Consider the following 20,355-nt stretch of genomic DNA (forward strand, 5'->3'; position numbering starts at 1 on the left):
CCCGCTTCCGTGTCCCTCCTGAGGCAGGTGGCGGCTCGGCCGCGCTCCCTGAGCATGCTGTACCTGGTGGGGCTGGGCCTGGGGGATGCCAAGGACATCACGGTGAAGGGGTTGGAGGCGGTGCGGCGGTGCCGCAGGGTGTACCTGGAGGCCTACACGTCCGTGCTCACCGTGGGCAAGGAAGCGCTGGTAGGTCTGGCCACAGGGCCCGAGGCCTCTCGTACCACGGAGCCAGGGGCGTGCTGGGGCTGGTGGGTCCGTGGGAGAAACTAGCGGTGCCCGTTCTCGGGAGACGTGACCTTCACTCTGTTTTATAGGAGAAATCTTGCTACCTTGCAAGAAGACTGCAGCAAAAATAAAATGTTCCTTCTTACAACTGTTGGCACTAGTTTTCATCTCAAAACCTACCAATGTGTGCAGGCCTTGAGATACTGGACGACTTGGTTGGAAAAGTGTCTAATCTGTTTTAAAAAAAATCCCAAAAGTCATACCAGAAAAATACATGGTTTGAAGCCCTGAACCTCTGTATCAGCCTGAGGTGTTACGGCGTGCCTGCTGGGAATAACAATTTTATTATCTCACATTTCCACGTTTCCACGTGGGCCAAGCTGCCTCACCGTGTTGGGATTCCCAGAAAGGCACAGTTCAGCCAGAGATGGGCTGTTGAACAACATGGAGATAAACTTTTCATTAGCAAACACACCTCATGGAAGACAACAGTAGTAAAAATGTGCAGATCATAACTCTGAGGGGTTCATAGCTAGTCACAGAAGGATACGGTGTAGTTCTGAAATAATACCAGAAAAATAGCCCACAGACCAGAGATCTTGCCTCTGAATAAGCTGATGCTATCTGGGTCTTGGGTGCTGTATGGCCATAATGTACCTGTATGCAGACCTGCATATACATAGAGCATGTGAGAGTTTTGGCTTGTAATCAGCATTACATGCTTTCCAGATACAAGGTAGGCTAGAATATTTGGGGCCATCTCTGGTTTATCTGCTGTATGAAGATATGCTCTGTGGTTTTATGTTTCTTTTCAGTACACTGAAGCAATCTAAATTGTAGTCAGTCTGTTCAAAACAAAATGTTCTTTTTTATGGATGGTTGATAGTTGGAAAACTGCTACATGGAAAGGATTACCTGGAGATTTTTACTTCTCAAAATGTGCATTTGCTATAAAAAAAAAAAAATTAATGGATTCCTATCCATCCGAACATAAAACATTGAATAATAGAAAAATGCTGAATATTTTTGATGTGGTTATTTGGGGTTTTCTTGTTGTATATTTCTTATCGTTTTAAGTCTTTTGCAAACCTTGAAATCACGAAGATGAGATAACTGGGAAAAGAGATCAATAAAAACAAAGTAAAACCACCTAAGAGGGAACATAGGAATTAATGACCAAGGGTTTATCATACAGCCTGGTTTACATACAGGTGACAATGCTGAATAGTTTATTTACTAATCTGAAGGTCAATCTCTCCTAAGCACCATGAAAAGTTAGAGGAAAAGTCTCAAGAAGTAATGAGGAGATCTTTTCCTGCAGAGACTTCCTAGAAATCCTTCTGTGTTGATGGTATTGAAATCAGATCTTAAAATTCAAATTACATGACTCGCTTAGTTTATCTGGTTGGCCTAAAATGTATATTAAAAGTTATTTGATGTTGACCATCCAAATTGGCCCAGAGTTTGGTGAAAGAACTGTTTGGACCCAGTGGCCTCCCAGTGAGTCTCCATTTTACTTCTTGCTAGGAGATTGCTTTTTCTGTATTCTCTACTTAGCTTGCTTTGATTAGCATTGTGGAGCAGTCTCAAAGCATGCAAATAGATTCCCTTGGATGAAGCCAAACTGAAAGATGTGTTCCTGGGACTGCACCCCATCTGTTCTGGAGCATGCATTTGCTCACAGTGTGGGGCCAAAGCCAGCCTGGTGCAATGGTAGCCCACGGAAAGGGATGCATAGTTATGGAGTGCTTTGCTTTAGAGACCAGCTCCCATTGTGCTGATGTGCATCTGGGCTAAGGTACCTAATGAAAACCTGTGGGGTGTCAAAATTTGCTGCAGTTAGCTTAGTATCAATCTCAGCATTATCCCAGGGTGACTGTCAGTCGTTCCAAATCACAGGTACAAGAGTTGCTTACACATTTATTTGATCCCCTTTCCATTGAATCTGTACAGGTTGCAGTCTGTTTCACGAGGAAAATAATATCCTGATTTTATAGAGTTAGGAAAACTTACCCAAAATGGGCAGGAACTCATGTTCAGGAACGGGAATGTAACCTGGTAACAGAGGTCCCACACCTATTACTCTAGCTATGGGGTGGATTTTTTAGTGAAAGCACTACTCCGCTTCTGTACAGGTGTGATAGTTCTCTTGTCAGTTCACTGTGTGGGCAAAGAAGGCACAGAAGTCAGAGGAAAACCTTTCTGGGCCATAACTGACTTGAATAGTTTTATCAATTTATTAATATTCATAATACCACACAAATTTGCTGACTACTACTTAGCACAAAAACACCTTTCTTGGTCTTCGCCCTACAAAAAGAACTTTAATCATGTAAAGAGCATATAAAATGCACGGTGACACATGACATGGCAGTATGATCAGAAAACGTGTTCTAGAACTAACTGAAGTTTCATTACGTGTGTGAAGTTGATTCTGGAAATAAAGGCCTTTAAAATGTACAAAGAGACATGATTACTAAGCTGCTAAAGAAAAATTAGGACATGATCAAATACATGTTCACCTGTATACATGGTAAAGTACTTCTTAAAAAGTTCTTAAAAAGAACTCAAGATGAAGGATTAATATGAAGTCATTCCTTAGATGTGGTTAGCTAAAATGTACTAAGGAAAAACTTGAGAGAGCAGGTTGTGGTGTAGCTAGTGTGGTATTTGTATCTGGTTGGGTGCCAGTATTGTAAGTAGCCTAAGAGCTGGGCTCAGGCTTTGAGAGGGAAGACCTTACATAGAGCAGCAGGTTAAATTAACTCTACCTGGAGTCCACCCAGGTACCCTCAGTGTGCAGGTGTGATTGAGCTGCTTTAGGTGCAGCTCCTCAACTGACACAGAAGGCATGAAAAACCAAGTCAGTATCAGGATAAAGTGGTTCACCAATTTTTGTCAGCTCAGGAGCTGCCTTATGGGGAGCTCAGGTATTCTTGCAAGCAGAGGTGAGGTTCTCCAGGACATGGGGCAGACTGCTGGGAAGAATAATAAAGTTACCTATTCCACTGTCCACTGTCTGTATTCCTGAGAGAGCACACAGAGAGATACAAAAGCGTTCCTAAGTGTCTTATTTTGATGGTTATTTTTAATTTCAATTTCTAGGAAGAGTTTTATGGAAAAGAGTTGATTTTGGCTGACCGAGAAATGGTGGAACAAGAAGCAGATAGCCTTTTAAAAGAAGCTGATGTTTGTGATGTCGCATTTCTTGTAGTTGGTGATCCTTTTGGGTAAGACAAAGCAACATTTTAATTATTGTTGTAGCTTGATCACTCTTTTTTCAATAGGAAGAAGCCAATTCTGTTACTGTAGTTCTTTTTGAGGAAACTGATTTTCAGACCAGAAACACTTCTTATGTCTGTATATTCCTTATTGTATTAAAAATATACATACAGTTTTCCACACTTTATCTTGCTTTGGAGTTTCTTTGCCCAGATGTTCATTATAGATAATGTGGACTCTGCATGATGTATGAATCTTTCCTTCAGCAGACATTTATAATTTCATTAGTTATCATTCTCTGTGCTAGCTTTTATAACAATGCTTTGCCTCCTTATTTGTCTGCTAACAGAAGAAATTCTAGGTTATCACATAAATAAGAAATGTGGTTTTTGGGGAGAGTGTTCTTTTAGTTGCTGTTTGTATTTATAAACTGCAGCTTTTATACTCAGTTGTTTTAGAATGAATACAGATTATTGGTTGTATGGTGCATCCGCTTTGATTTATGCTAGCTTTAAAATCACTTATGTCATTATAAATGTCTTCTCATGTTGGTTTATTAGGACTTTTGTTTCCACTTTTTAAAAAAAATGCGGGAAAGTACATTTGCTTTGGTCTTTTTCTATGACCAGAGGGATCTCCTTCTGTCTCTTTGGTCAGGCATCATCAATCTGTAATGTCAAGCCATGCAGAAAAGCTTTTCATCTTCAGCTGGTGATGCAAGATTTATACCACAGTATAAGGGGCACAAGAAAAATGAAATCTGAGCACCTTATTTGTGAGTGAAAAAATGGAGCTCATGAAAAAAAGGAGCAGTGTGCACATCTGTCAAAAGCAGATAATTTGTGTAAATACAGGTTAAAGGCAATTGGCAAGACAATATTATATTAAACTAATTATGGGCAGATGACCCTGTATTTCAGAAATATTAATTATACTTGCAGTCCATGTTTACTTTAAGGATTTGTGCAGAGTGTAGAGCCATGTTACCTGTACCCTTGTGCTCTGATCCAGTGACTGATCTAAGTACACAAGATGAAAAAAACCTACATGGATTGAAATGTAGTTGCTACTTGTAAGCAGTATTCTGATCTGCCTCAGTTATCTTCAGTTTCAGTGTCAAATACTTTAGTTCTGGTCAACGTATTACATAATTTTTATTTGTTAATTAAAATGTTAGCTATACAATATATTTCTAACATAAAAGTGAGCTGCCTTATAACAATTGCTTTGTGTCTCAGAAAAGTCAGTGTGTTTTACCATTGTTAGCAGACTGGTCTTTTTGCCAGACACAAGACACTATGAATACGCATCTAAGTAGATAGGAAATTTTGCACGTACAGAATTCAGCATGCTATTCAAAGTAATCCTTCAGATAGAACACAAATTTTGCACACTCCATGGCCTTCTCTGGGGTAAAAAAAATTCATCTTTCTCACTAGAGATTTTAATGGAAATGGATCCTCATCACTAAGAGCAGTTTATGTAAGAGCACAGAACCCCAGAAAGAGAATGGTAACCTAATGAAAGACTTAACCTCCTTCCCCTCATCTCCCCTTTTGCATCAAACCTGGACCAACTTACTGAACTTCTATGCAGATGACAAATAAGCTGTGGCATGGAAACCCATTTTTACAAAAAAACCCAAAGCATAAAACCACCATCACAAATACCTTTTGATAACTGAAGCTTGAACAGGAAGAAGAAATATTTTTGACAGAATGCTATTCCAGGGTGTTGTTGCACCCTTTTGAGCAACGTGTTCTGGCCAAGATGTGCATTAGCTGCCTTCTAGGTGGCACAACTGGAGAGCTGAAAAAGCTCAGTTAAAAAACTACCCTTTTTTTGAATGAGTTGCTTCTCTCTATATGTTTATGTTCTTAGCTCTTAATACTGCAGCTAGAACTGCTCCTATGATCACATAGAGCCCTAAGGAGGTTATTAGGACAGAGTACTGTTTCTGTCCTAAGAGAGACCATAGGGGAGGAGGATAGAGGCCACTTGCAGGTGATCACAGACTTTCAAGTATATTTGTAGGTGAGCAGAGTACCTGGCAGCCACAGGAAATGCCAGGTGTTGGTGGTTAATGGTTAAAGCAATTAAGCAGGCTGTGCTCTGTCACCCTCACTGTTGTTCTCTGCAAGTTTTTATCTGTGTATGTGGTAACACCCATGGATGTGCTACAAGAACCTGACAACTTCAGTAGTACAGTGGAAAGCCCACCACTCCAGGCTGGTGTTAACATTCATGTTATTTCTACCCATAAAACTTAAAGTCTGTATCAGTGACAGAAGATACTACTATAGTTATGGGTGTAGAGGGATGACTCCATGAAACTTTTCCTGGTATTAGCTGAGTGCTCATAAGGGCACTTCTGCTTTTAGGTACAGCCATTATAAACAAATCTACTGGGTGAAAAAAAATATTGGCTGGAGCAAATTTCAGTGAATAAAGCCAGCTGATCCCTAGGTCAGTATTAGCATAACCACAAAATCCTCCAGTGCTGCTTGTCCTTCGTATGTGCATGGACTAACACAAGGCTGTAAAACTAGTCTCCTCTTCTCTTAGAGCAGACATTTTTAATTCACCTTTGCTTCTGCAAGGCAGGAGCAATGTTTGTGTAGTAGCTAAATATTAGTTTAGATCACTTTACTGCCTTCTCCTCGGTCTGGGAGCCTGTTTGTATAAGCGTTTCAGATTTCCCAAATTCAAATTCCTGGGTTTTTTTCTTCCACTGAAATTGATTTCTTTTTTAAAATATTGATCCTTGCCAGCTGATGCCACATTTGTGTTCCAGTCTGAAGCACCTGATCTGCTGACTGGGTGCTGGTCAGACACAAGGCATCGAAATTATCAGGCTAAGATCAGGGGAATTCTGTTAGGGTAACTGAACAAGGCCAGGGTGAAAGCAATTTTCCTAGTTCATTGTTCTGATGGCCAAATGTTATTTCTTTTCTTCCTTCTTTGGAATGGCCACACAGAAGTGTGTGGTACATCTTGAGATTGAAATTGATAAGGTCATTGATCAGGTTTGATAAATTTAGGCAAGGGGCAGGTGCATTTTTATATTTCACAAACATATAAGCATACATACAAGCAAAATAGGTAAACAATGTTGCAGTTCAAATATTTGCTCAATCTATATGTACTTACCATTTTAGAAAGGCTCTAATCTCAACTGCTTACCTGCAAACCCAGTAATTCTTGCAGCAGTCAATCACTGCAAGCCTTAGACCTAGAACCAAACTTAGCTCTGTTTGAAACTTAAACTAGAATATTCTTAACTCTTTCAGAATGAACTTGATCGCTCAGATTTAGGTATTGTTAATTTGAGTAATCTGCATTAAATATTATTAACGTTGATTCAGTCTAAGGGTGTTTTTTCTATGTAAACATGCAGTTTCCCTCTGTCTGTCCAGAGTTCTTGTCTGAGCGTGGGGCTTTCTTGGCACACATTGGTGCTGGTGGGAGAGGGCCTGGCTGTGCAGCCAGTAACAAAATCCTGGAGTTTTGTGTAAGTGAGTGCCAAATAGAGTCGACATTTACAGTTCAACACATGTTCAACAGATACTGCAGAAGACAAAGCATAAATGGAACTTTCCTTTTCAAGTACTTGCCAAGGCTGCTCTATGAAGTAACAGTTGTAATAGTGTTACAGTTTTAATGATGCCAGGAAGCTGCAAAGAGCTGTACCATACTGAGGATGCCTGGCATTCCAGCGGGGGAAGATGACATATGGAACCCTTATTGGAGTTTTTACTTTCCTGTAACAATTAGGATATTGTTGCCATCTTCCCACCTCGGCATTGCCCTTGTTTTGAAGGGTTTCATTTTACTTTCAAAACAAACTGTAGTGCTAGTAACACTTGGTAACATCACGTTTTCAGTGTTTAATTCCTTCCTTTCCTTACCACAGGGCCACGACACACAGTGATTTAGTGCTACGTGCAGTAAAATTGGGGATTCCTTACAAGGTCATTCATAATGCTTCAATAATGAATGCAGTGGGCTGCTGTGGTTTGCAGGTAATATTTTTGTATATGAATATACGTTACTTCACAACTGCTAAGCTTAGAATTGGTGAGCTCTTCTGCTGTGGCAGTGCATGTTGCAAGCTCAACTTTGAAGATCTGTACCAACTGTACACTTAATGTTAGAATTTTTTAACACTTCCTTTTAGCATGCTACATGTCAGCAAAAGCCCCCTTTGATGAGCTCATATGAAAATGAATAGTAACACTTCTGTTCTTCTCTGCTTTCTAACTTCCCTCTGCCCCAGGAGCCTTTGGTATTTAAAGTTATTTTACAGATAAAGCTTTGTTCATGTTGGCTTCCTTCTACTACTGATGGTAGTATTAGGTATCAAGTAATACCTGATAAATTTACTCTTAAATAAGGTTGTTACCCTGTAGAGAAATATGCTGATCTTGTCATAAGAGAAATACATGCACAAGCCTGCACATATGTCCAACTCAGATCATAACTAATTCCAAAGTCTTGAATATGGCGCACTCTTAAGTTTGATCTGTCTCCACTTTCTGCCCATCTGATGAGGAGGGACTTGCCTAGCCAAGGACTAGTAAAACAAATGACAGTTTTTGTGTATCCTGAATGGCTAAAGTAGAAAAAGTCTAGTGTTCCCAAGAAAATACTTCCTTTTACACATGTATGGGTCCATTATTACTTTTCCTGCATGAAAGATATTGTGGCAGTGTATAAATCATAACTAATCACATATAAATTAGATGAAGCTTCCCCCTCTTGTTTTCATTCATCACTTTAACATAGAACCTGGCCTCTCAAGGTTCAGAATAGCTCCCTGTGTATGGGAACCACTAAACCAGGTTCCCACTTTACAAAAGCCAAAAGCAAGCACAGGAATGTAAATGTCCTACAGACAAGTTGAGGGTTTGAACAATAACTTTCCGTCACTGAAGGAGGAATTCCTTCCTAGCCATACAAAAAAGAACACAATTTATTTTAATTTCAGTAAACACCTGATACCTTCAAATTTGCACTGACAAACTCCAATACTCCAAACTCCATTCAAATAATAATGCTGACCAACAGCAGAAAATCTGTTGCAATGAGTTTGGGTATTATCTTTGGTTTTGATTTGAAATCTGAGTGCCCTGTCTGACCTGGCTCAGTGCAGTGACACCTGTCCCATTAGTTAATGCTAAAGGGAATGCTAGACAGCAGTCACATTCTTTATAATTCTTCTTGTGAGCATTTTCTTAGTGATACCTGCCTATTGCTGCAAGACTTGGGCAAAATTATCTTTTAGGAAGGAAACAGGCTTCTTGGTGCCTAAAATCTACATGTACAGCAGACAGATGGCAGCTGTCGCATGACTGCACTTACTAGGGTGGGTAAAACAAGAGTTGGGGCTGGGGCTCACCCTTCCCCTTTTGGCTGGATGGTGGTGCAAAATTTGCTCCTGCTGTCAGGCTGTTGATAAGTAGTTTCTACTACTTGCTCTCTTTTTTTACTGTTCTTTTACATTCATTAGTAAGGAAGATGCAAGGCCCAAAGAGTTTTCTAAGTTTTCTGAAAGTTTGCTTCCCTCACAATTCAGCCAGGCATAGGAAGGAGGAGTATAGAGCTTTTAGGTAAATTGAAAAAAAAGACCAGAAACCTAACATGGGTATATTATAAACAGTCTGTAAATTCTTTCACATATGCAGAGTTTTGGAGATTAGATTGCTATTTCCGTATCCCATGCTGAAGGGAGCAGACCATAAAGGAAATGTGATGTTATTCACTCTGGCATTAGTCCCCTTTTCCATTCTGGCTTGGGAGGGGCTCCCTTCTCATAAATCAACATTCCTGTTGTCGTATAAGGCATTTTAGGAAATAGTGATTGTATTACCAGACAGAATATAACCAGTTGTATGTTTCACTCTTGATTGCTCCTTACTGGCATAAACAGCAAGTGAGGTTTTATCTTACAAAAAAGCAGCCTTTGATTAGTTAGAGTTGTGCTGGAAGTTAATAGTTTCTTTCAAAAGCCTTTACTTTCATGGCTGTCTGCTGCCATCAATTTAGTTTTGGAGTTATTGTGTCTCAAATTGCAAAGTTCCTGTCAAGTACAGGAGGGATTCCTCTTTTGCTTCACCACAGAAAAGGGTTTGCCTTTTTTCTTGTTTTAATGTGATTGTGATACAAACCTTCTCTCTTTCTTAGTAGAGAAAAACAGGAAACACCTTTATATGCCGTTCAGAGAGCCATGTGCGTAGTGAGCTGTAACTGCTGATTAGGCTGTCAGTGAAATGCAGCTACAGCACAGTCTGGTCACAAAAGAATGTCTCTGGTCATCAGAGCAATGTTTCTGTGCAGCCAACAACCTTTGGGTACTTGCGCAATTTTCCTTTACGATGATTTAATGAAGTCAATAGAGCATCAGTAATGGTTCGTTACCTTCATTCCATAGCTGTAGTTCTTGCCAAATAATAAAGAGGGGTGCTATTTTCAAATACTTTTTTTTAACTGTCTTTCCCATTTAACAGAATTAGTACAGCTTTTTTTGAATATTGAAGAAAAGAGTGGGGTTTTAATTTTGAAAATTAAACTTCTTGAACTTCTTGGAAGCGCTCACATTGATAAATTGTGCTGGGATAGTATAACTTAGCAAAGTGGTAGTCTGACTGTGCATAATGCTCTGTGATTTGCTGTGCCTTCCTCTTTTACACTGTTTTTGCTGTGCTTTACCGTGCCAGATTTCTTTTTCCATGGCTGAAGCTATTTTCCCTTAAAACAAATGAATATGGTTATGGGAGATAAGCCAGGAAAAGTGCTCCTGTGTTAGTGCTTCTTAGCATGTTCTCTGCAGGTTCACCTCCCTTCTCTGGAGTCTGCCATGTGGGTGTGTTTGTCACTCTGACTCCTGTTGCAGTGGGGAATAACCACCAGTGAGGACAGTCAGGCACTTTGGTATCTGCACACACTGCCAGGGAAGCACAGACTTTACCTGTGCCCACACTCAGTTTTTCAGAATAGGGCTGATTGGTACGGCTTTTAGCCCTAGAATAAAGAGGCAGGAAACTGAGGATCTCTAATTTGCATCTTTCTCATTCCTATCTAATCTGCATGACATCTGGGTTAGTTTGGGAAGATCAGTGGCCAGAGTGGTGCTTTCAAGACAGAATTCTCTCTGACCCAGTGCTGGTAATGTGTCCTTGAGGTAGAACTACTGGTGGTCAAACACATCAGGAATATTCTACGTTGTGCTGACCTGTGATGCACATGAAGGAATGATGCCACTTGAAATGGCTTGAGGTAATGACATTAACATAAAGAAAGAGGATTGAGAACTGAAGTGCAAAGCTGGAGGCAAGTCACAGGGTGGGAGAAAGGACTAAAATGAGACACTCATTTCTGAGTGGTGTTGCTCTTTTTGAAAGCATTGGCTTTATATTTTGGTTGGGTAGCTAGGAAAAAAACATGTTATAGCAAAGAGCTGCCTTTCTTTTGAGATGTACCCACTTTCCACCTGAATAGCTTCAGAACAAACATCTGCATGTGCCCTTGTGTCTTTCAGTGACGCATCTTGGGTTTTTTGTTTGCAGTCCAGTTAATTCTTGAAGACAATTACAGTTATAAAATAGAAAATAGCCTTTTTGCTACCAGCTGATCACTTAAACGTAAAAGCAATGCTTACTGTGTTATTTTTGAGTTTTTACTGAACAGGTGAGTACATTTCCAGTGTCAAGTTGAAAAATATTACTTAAAGATGAGGAAGCTGAAGGATGCTATCATTAATCACTGTGCTCGTAGTCAAATAGAAACCCTGTAGTAGCTGCAGGAGTGGAGCCTCTGCGTCCCACCCTCTCTGTGTGCCTTAATCTTCAAAACCACTCTTTGCTCTAACAGGAGGGACTTTACACAAAATGACTGACTGTTGAACTGTCTTCTGTCGCTAGTTGGTTTTTTTCAGTTACTACCAGCTTCTGAGCCTTTAAGAAATTGGCATTTGTTTCTCAAGCCAATTAAAGGTTAAATCAGTGCTAGTCACACTACTTCGCGGGTCACAATTGCTGTCCAACTTAGTGCCATTTGTCACCAGCAAACATGACCCAAAAACATCTATTTAATCAGGTTTGGTTTTTTTTTCTTTTAGATATCTTCATTTCATATTGGTAACTGAAGTCACCAGGGTAGGAAGGGAACATTGCTTGATATTGGTGGAAAGAATCTTAGAAGGTTATTAAAGATAAGGTGACATTATCTTGGGGGAGAATCCTCTCCTATTCAAACTTGCTTTTGGATTTTCACAGTATTTTGAGAGCTGAATTTTGTTCTGCTTGTGGAGTGGCTATTTCCTAAGCAGATCCAAGAGGCAGCCATGGAAAAATGTGCTTGTCCCTTCAACTGATTTTATGTGATTTGTCTCAGCTGCCTTCTGAAGACTGCAGTTATGTGCAGTGGGTTTCCCTCAGCAAAATGGCCAAATGTATTTTTTTCACAGTTCCTTTCTCTCTGGCATGTACTATGGAGATGGGAAGTTTTTGGGACAGCTAGGGCGATTTCTTGGCTTGCAGTACAAAAAGGAGGGAAAGCCACATATATGTGAATGGTAAAACATTTCAGTTTCATGTGAAGGTTCTCATGAGAGGCATTTGAAGTTGCTAAAGGTCTGTGGTACTAAATAAGGTAGTGTAAAGGGCAAGAGCTAGGCTTGTGGTTGTTTCATATGACCAATTCCAAGCAAAAACAGACTGAGTGATTCTTGCTACCTCTTTGTTGGCAATTGCACTACTTCTTAAGCTGCTATCAAGCAACAATATGTAATACAAAGAACAGTAGGAGCCCTTTAATCTGATGTATATGGTCTGGAGGGTTGTTAACAGGTTAGGGAGAATAAAGGGAAAACCTGACTCCTTAGGGTCCTTATCTTTGAGCATGAACATTGCATAGCATCATGTCAGAACCCCTATGACAAAGATAAAGAAAATATGTCTTAGCTTTTTTGGGTATGTTCATTGGGATCTATCAGGAAGTAACCTGGGATAATGCAAGGTGCTCTGCAGTCTCCAAATCCATTGAGGGATACTCTTAGGAGAAAAAGCCTCTTAGTTCCTACCAGTGAGTTGTGATTAGGCTGTGAAGAGTCTGAATTTGCATAATTCACCTGTTCTTTGAGAACTATCTGCAGTGTAACCTGTGAGCAGCTCAACACAGAACATAGCTCGGTAGCATTTCAGCCCTCCAGGGTTTTCAGGTATTTGGTTGTGTATGGTGGCAGGACTGAAGAATGCAGTGACTCCTTTTTTTTACTTTCTTCCCCAGACATGTGACCAGTTCTGAAGTGGTTTGAAATGTTAGGAAAGTAGGTAGGTTCATAAGTGAAAAATTGCTGTGTCATTATTGCAGCTGATACAGCAATAATTCTGGGAAAGATGCTGTAAAAATAGATGTCTGTGTTTTGAAATGTTTACTTCTTGGTTTCTCTGCAGCTGTTGGCCAACTGACCTTTAATATTATTTTGCATCTTCTCTCCTGCTTGCTTTAGTACTTTTTAGAGGGGATGGTGGATCTTCCTTTTTTAATTTCCCTATTTAGTCTCAGCTTGTTCCATCTTTTATGCCTAAATTTTTGTGGTGATTGACCACACCACTGTTTCAAGTTGATCAGGACAGTTTCAGGTATCTGATATCATTCAGACTGGTCTTTAACAAAGTAGCTCAGCAGTTTCATTGAAATTCCCCTTGCATTCAGATTTTCCAAGGTGAGATCATGGTACAGCACTTTTTCTCTCACAGTTCATTCTGGCCTCTCAATTTGCAATCAACTCTGCTTATATAAACAAGAAGTAAAATAAGAAATAGCATTAATAGAAGGGTTAAAATACTAACAGAAAACAAGCACCAGAAGTTGTCATTCTTTCATATCGTGTATAAATAAAATAGGAAGTTATATCTTGTTCTGAGGTGATGTAACTGTGAGTTGAAGAACTGCTTTCTGCAGTATGAGGCAGAAAACTCTAGCAGCAGGGCATTGCCTCAGAGTAGAGAATTCTGGCTTCCTTTGCTGACCTGAGCTATTGCATTGCAAAATTTAAGTGCACAAAGTTTTGCTTAAGCCAGTCACTACTTGGAGGGAGGGTGGGGAGAAAGGGATATTTCCAAAGACTGAGGTCTTTCAAAATGACCTTTTGAAACCTTTCTGTGAAGTTTTTGAGCATTGAGGAGAAGGTAAGAAGTTTGGTTTCCAAGCTGAAAACACGAAATATCTGTCCAACCATTTCATTGCGCGCCTTTGAAATTCTGGCAGTTTTGTGCCTGAGCAGAATGTAGGCACTGTAACAAATCTGCTCATCAGTGCACGTGTGGTGCCTGAGATGTTTGGGTTTGTACAGAACATACATTGCCCACTCCTAAACCCCAGGTGCTTCATGGAGAGTGCAGCACACAGAATTTGGCTGTGAAATTTAATTTGCTGTTGCCTCTCTTTAGAGCTGTGCCAGCCACTGTACAGCCTGATCCTGTCACTGCAAATACACACAGCTCATCATCTTACTAAACTTGGGAACAGTCTAAAAGCATGGCAGTAATCCTTAGTTGTGTTGTAACACTCCTTGGTTAACAAACGTGTCAGACAGTTTTATTTCAGTGACAAGCATGATTCCTGGAATTTTGGGACCCTCTGCAGCCTTTTATGGTTGGTGGAAAGAATGCTTTTTAATTTCAGTGGGTTTTGTCTTTAGTGGACCTGCTGTCTTCTGTAACTCCTGAATCCTTAGGATAATAGTGGAATTTTAGACATTTCCTGCTTTCTTTGCAGCAAGGCTTTTCTTGAAAGTCAGATACTTCATGCAGAAGTTCAAGAGGTAGAAACTAGAACACAGCAGAGAAAACTTAATTAGGAACAAATTGAATTCTGCATGAGGTACAAGGAGAGCATTTAAAGTGTAAGTTCTGATACAGTCATGTGTTCCTTCTTTAATGCAGGCTTGCCCTGGTGAAGAGCAGTTCCTATGTTTGATTAAATGTCACATGTCTGCAGAGATCAAATACTGGATGAGAAAGAAATATTGGTTTGTGTCTGTAGAAGTGTTTGTAAGGTAATTGGTTATAAGTATTCAAGCACAATAAAGGTATCTACTTACTGCTTCAGTTCCTCAGCATTCAGATTGATGGTGTACCAGGGACTTTCCAAAGTAGTATTCTGCCCTCTGTAATTTAAAGTAAAAATATGTGTGCATTAAGCTAGGAAATCTGTTCTTCACAAGTTTAGTTAGTAGAGGGGCATAAACTGCAAAGACATTTCTAGGAGGTTGATAAAATGTGCCCCAGTCTATCTTAATTGGCTACTTCTGTGCTTTCCAGGTGCTGAGAAAACAGGTGTATTTTTTTGAGACTGTAAGGTTTTCTGTGATATCAATACTTCATGAAGGTGTTCTGAAGGTATTTCTACTGAATAGACAGGCGATTTCCAACAAAAATGTTTTACTCTTTTTGACATCCAGGCTTCAGTATTAATGCAAAACCCAGTAAACCAAGGACAGATTAGTGAATCTGACTGGCAGGGCTTGTACAAAAAAGGATAGCTTGCTTAACTTCTTGTTGGCAAAGAGGATGGAGAATCTTTGTAATGAATAATGGAAAAGAGAATGATAACAATCAGAACAAGCACTGTAGGGTATCAAGTTTAATGTCCAACTCATTCTTAACATGTGGCAGAGTGGCTTAGAAGTTCTGATTCCCAACAAAATACCTCTCAGATAGTAACGCTTTGCCCATTTCTGCACATCCTTTTTTTTCCTAAAGGACAGAGGTGAAAGTTTCTCTTCCTTGGGTTATCAAAATGCCAAAGGGACAAGGTAAGATTTAAGGTTAATTGAGGCCACTTTCTGTTCTGAACAAGGACTGCTGCTTTTGGGAAGTGGCTGCAGGGATTTCAGGTGGCTGATGGGAAGCACTTAGGTTGGCACCAGACATTGCAGCACTTGGGGAAGACTGCAGGAATACTATCAGTGAGATTAAAGGTATCTTGCTCCCAGGTGCTCTAACAGTGAAGGGGAGAAGGAGAAACTTTTTGTACTAATAGTTTTTTTACAGATTTGGTACAAAATGGGAAAGAGTTCTAGGCAGCCACATGGAAAATGGGCAAAGCACAGTTTGACTTTTCTTTCTTTTTCTAGAACACAGCATTGAAAGAGCTAACAAGTTACATCAGGAGCAATTTATTTTGTTCAACCTGTATTTACTTTACTGGAAGAACCTTTAGGTTGTGAAATGTACACAGCATGTTCTTGTCCTTGTTCTAGAATGAAATACTTAAAAGAGGAAATGTTTTCAGCTACATTCCAGGAATCTTTGAATAAGTTTTATCAGCATGAATGGTTAAAATTTGAGCTTTTGGTCCCTTGAAAACAAACATGTTTCTGTTTTGATTCAAGTTCTGCTCTACCAGCATAAAGGAGTTAAAACCACAGCCTAATGCCACAGTAACATACGTATGTATAGGAGAATCCCCACATGGCACAGGGCTGCCAGAGCTGCTTCTACACAGGGTCCTCTGCCAAAGGACACAAAGTGCCTTTGTCTCCTGTTGTGGGCTTGGCAAAGCAGTTTTTCCTTCCAGGAGTACAGAGAAACTGGGAAGGGTAGTCCGTGTAGGTATTGTTTCTGTGGTGAGCTTGAGCAGATAGGATATCGGCAAGCCGTAAAATCCATCTGGGATGGCCCCATTCCAGAGCTGAATAGACCAAAATTGATGCATGGTTTTCCCCTATTGCAGGGCAAAAACTGCTTCCAAGCCAAATACTGCTTTAAGTTACATATGACTTTCACTTTTGCATCACCAGAGATGACTGGCAAGACTATTGCTTCAAATGTCTTAACCAAGATTAGGGACTTAGAGCAATGAACATATTAAGACTGAGAATAGAGTCAGTGAGTATGCTTGACATAGAATCTGCTAGCAGTATTCTGCTAGCAATATTCTTACCATATGTACATAAACCATATTGTATCTCTCAGCTTCCTGCACAATCTGTCTTCAGATCTTCATATCCACTGTCTCCTTAACTGTAACTTCTTTTGCCTGCTAGAGCTTCCATCTGCAGCAAAATGCCATTTTAATATAAACACTACTGTATCAGTAGAATCAAAACATTGAATTATGGCACTATTCGAAGCTGTCTAGCCTTAATCAAAGTAAGAAATAACAAATAATAATTTTGGTGCTAATCTTACAAAGTTTTTGCCTTTAAAAGGCATTACTTCAGAATGAAGTAATGATAGAAAGTATATTGAAAGTTACTTATGCATTGGAAAGGTGACTGCAGCGATAGGTAAAAACTTTACAGGTAGTTCATGACTTGGTCTTTAACATTATTGCATGCTCTTATTTTTTGTTATTGCACATGTACGTTACTGCATTTGCTCTGTTTTACAGTTGTACAATTTTGGAGAGATGGTTTCTATAGTGTTCTGGACAGATACATGGAAGCCAGAAAGCTTCTTTGACAAGATTGAGAAGAACAGGCAGAATGGAATGCACACCCTGTGCTTACTCGGTGAGCAGCAGCCACTCCTCCTGCATTTTAGTCTATGTGTTGAGTGTTTACCCAACTGTCTAGATCACCAGATAAGCAAATGTGACATTAAAAAGATGAGTGGTGATAAACTTTTGAATTCAAAGTGACTTCATGGATGTAGAAGCAATTTGGTAAACTGGACACTTAAAATCTTGGGGGTTTGCATGTTAAACCCCTTTCATCTGAGTCACTCTGGTTTAGTTGATTATGTAACAAGGAATACTTATTCAAGGTTTAAAATGTATCCAGCTTTCAGTATGATAATTTGGGGGGGAGGGCATTTGAGTACAGGTAACGTTTGAATTCCTCTTGGAGACATTATGGTCAATTTATTTCATAAAATTGCAGTTGTGCAGAGTCTTACCTACCTGACCTCTTCTCTATTTCAAATCCTTTTTTTTCCCATAACAGAAGTTTGTTCTAAATTTTCATTGGGACAGGAAAGAAGCGCTAACGAAAGTCAGATTCCTGTATGACAGTGATGTAATCACTGTCGAGCAGTCAGACTGTATTACCTTTTGTGACATAATGTGCTCATGGTTTAAGAGTAGTCCCAATGCACTGGTGTGCTCAAATGTGCTGGTATTTAACTGTCTTATGCTAAATATGCTTATCTGTATATTTACTAGGATTTTTATTTGGCTGTGTTGCTCTGAAATCTGTGAAATTTGCCCTATCTTTGGATAAAATCACATGCATAAAGTCACAGGATTTTGAAATTAACTAACACATGAAACAGTACAGTGTGATCCATATTCTAATAGCTAAATATAGTAATAATTTTAATAACAGCTAAAATGTTGTTAAAGCTTTACCTACATAGAAAACTAAGTGGGGAACTTGTAGGGAACCTGTGTTCTAATGTGTTTTGTTCTACAGATATTAAAGTGAAGGAGCAGTCTCTGGAGAATCTCATGAAGTGAGTCACCATTTTGAAAATTCATAGAAACACACAGTGCACTTAAGGTTTTTTTTTTGTACAAGGAACAACGGTTCTTTGCCCATAGTCTAATACTGAACTTACCTGCCTTCTCCTCTTGTGCTTTTCAGTGGCCTTTTGATTCTTAGAAGGAGTGAAACTCTTTTGTTCGTTGCAATAGGGCCTGGCTTTATTTAAAGTAACTGAATGGAGTTGCAGCAGAACATGATCTTTTATATAACTGTCCCTGTGAGAAGCACTAAGTCAGAATGGGGTAGACTTTCCTCTTGGTGAATGAAGTGTTATTTCTCTACTGTTCTGTGCCTCCTGAAACAGATTAATATCTGAGAGTGTTATAAATTTATTCTTCTGTACACTGGGTAGCAACAGTGCAAAGTACATAATATGTAACACCCTTCTTAAAGAGTTAAATAAGCAATATATGCTCTTATGTTTGTTTAACTGTATTCAAAAAGCTTTTGCCACATTTTAGTCATCTCTGCAATCTGTATGTTTTGACAGTAGTGAATATAAATGGCTCCTTTATACACATGCTGTAACTGGTCTAAATTGACATTTGTGAAGTCTCACAGTATCATTGAGGTTTGTTTATTCTGTAGTTTCAAAATAAAATGTTTGACTAAATCCACAGTTGGCAAAGAAAGCAGCATTTCATTTAAGAATACATTTCTAGTCTGTAATCATCTGTCTACAGGGCATTTAACAGAAAAACAGTTGTATGCCCTTGAATTTAAGTCTAATGCATCCTTCCAGAGTAGCTGCAAAACCTGCACATTGCTTCTAGCAGCTGAATTTGTTTTTAGGATCTAAATGATCTACCAGCTGGAGCCCAGCTGTATCACAGGTGTGATGAGAGCACAACAGATTACTGTACTCTTTAAAAATCCACTCTTGTCTAAAAGGCCCAGCCTGAGAGCCTGTGCCTGTTTAAGTTCAACCTGCTGGTCTAGAGGTCTCTTGACATAAGCTGTAAGATTGCTGGGGATAACAAAATGAGTTATATGTGAAATTTCTCTGCTTTTCCTTCCCTGCAGAGGAAGAAAGATTTATGAGCCACCACGCTACATGAGTGTAAATCAAGCTGCAGAACAGCTTCTTGCCATTATTCAAAACAGGAGGCTCCAAGGAGAAAAACCAGGTATGACTGCAGTGCTTCTGTCTGCTACCACCCCTCTCCAGTCACACCTATTGATGAGCTGCTGAACTCCGCTCCCTTCCTCTGACTCTCCAAATTCTGTTTGCAGTGGATTTGGGCTGCCTTAAATCTTAGTCATGAGATGGATTTGGCCAAGTTTCAACAGCATAGTTCAGTGAGCATCGATGAAGGTGTGCTGGTGGCTCCTGGAGGTTTAGTCAAAGCCTTAGTCTGGAAACCCTGGACTATCCACATTTAACTGTGAGCTCTTTGGTCCATTAGAATTGCAGGAGGCAGAAGGACTCTGAGCATTTTAGATCAGTCAAGCTTCAACAAAATCTCTGCTATATTTTACTCACACTCTGTTCTACATGAACACCAGCCTGAAGCTAGGTTAACCTAAAGATGCAGAACTGTGATTTTTACCTTGAATTCTTAACACTAGTCAAGAGCAAACTGTGAAATGTTTATTGAGACCAAGGGTAAAATCACAGCAGCTAATAAAGATGACGCAGTTGTATCACAGAAATTTAACAGAAATTGTTTTAGGTCTACTCATTTAAAATGTTTATTCCTTCAATACTATTAAAATGAAAATCCCTTAATTTTATCCTTTACGTAGAATGAATCAGAAGCAGCAGTTTCCTCAAAGTGAACAGAATTCCTGAATGAATTCTTCCTTATCAACATCCTTAAGCCTTATTTTCTCTGAAGAGCAAGCTTCTTTCTAGACCACTCCAATAATTTAATAATTGGAGGTTTAAGAAAGCAGTTAAGGTTTAAGCATTTTGAGTACTTTTTTCCATATGGTAGGACCATTAGTCAATAAATTAAACATTTAATCTTCTTTCTTACAGAAATAACTGAAAACACCATTTGTGTTGGCCTTGCTCGTGTGGGTGCTCCAGATGAGAAGATTGCTTCAGGCACACTACAGCAGATGTCCACTGTGGAACTGGGTGCTCCACTACATTCCTTAATTGTTACAGGCACTATGCATCCTCTGGAATTGGAAATGCTTAAACTTTTCTCTGTTGATAGTTCCAGTTTTGAAAATAATGCATGTCAAAAGACTACTTAAATAAAAATGAGGCATTTACATTTTTATTCCATATTTAATTGCATAAACAGCATAAAGTTATTGCTGTGACTATTTAAGACTTGTCTAACTGCAGTTAGACTCTGTTGCTTCAGAAGACAAGACTGCAGGAAGATGGACCTGCTTCTACCCGAGGCTGCAAACTGCACCTGCTGGTATCAGCTTCTACCATGCAGACACCTCCAGAAACT

At 39.5% G+C, this 20,355-nt stretch overlaps 1 protein-coding gene across 1 annotated transcript; it reads left to right on the forward strand.

The window, feature by feature from the left end:
- Window positions 1-6: 6 nt before the first annotated feature.
- DPH5 (diphthamide biosynthesis 5) lies at window positions 7-20,179 on the forward strand. Its single transcript, XM_008630234.2, has 7 exons — window positions 7-189; window positions 3,334-3,458; window positions 7,364-7,472; window positions 16,849-16,969; window positions 17,870-17,909; window positions 18,965-19,068; window positions 19,923-20,179. Exons 1-7 carry the CDS (start codon window positions 55-57, stop codon window positions 20,144-20,146), a joined length of 858 nt encoding a protein of 285 aa, XP_008628456.1. The 5' UTR covers window positions 7-54; the 3' UTR covers window positions 20,147-20,179.
- The last annotated feature ends 176 nt before the right edge of the window (window positions 20,180-20,355 follow it).

Source organism: Corvus brachyrhynchos, unplaced genomic scaffold (genome assembly GCF_000691975.1).
Source record: "Corvus brachyrhynchos isolate BGI_N302 unplaced genomic scaffold, ASM69197v1 scaffold101, whole genome shotgun sequence".
Taxonomy (NCBI): Eukaryota; Metazoa; Chordata; class Aves; order Passeriformes; family Corvidae; genus Corvus; species Corvus brachyrhynchos.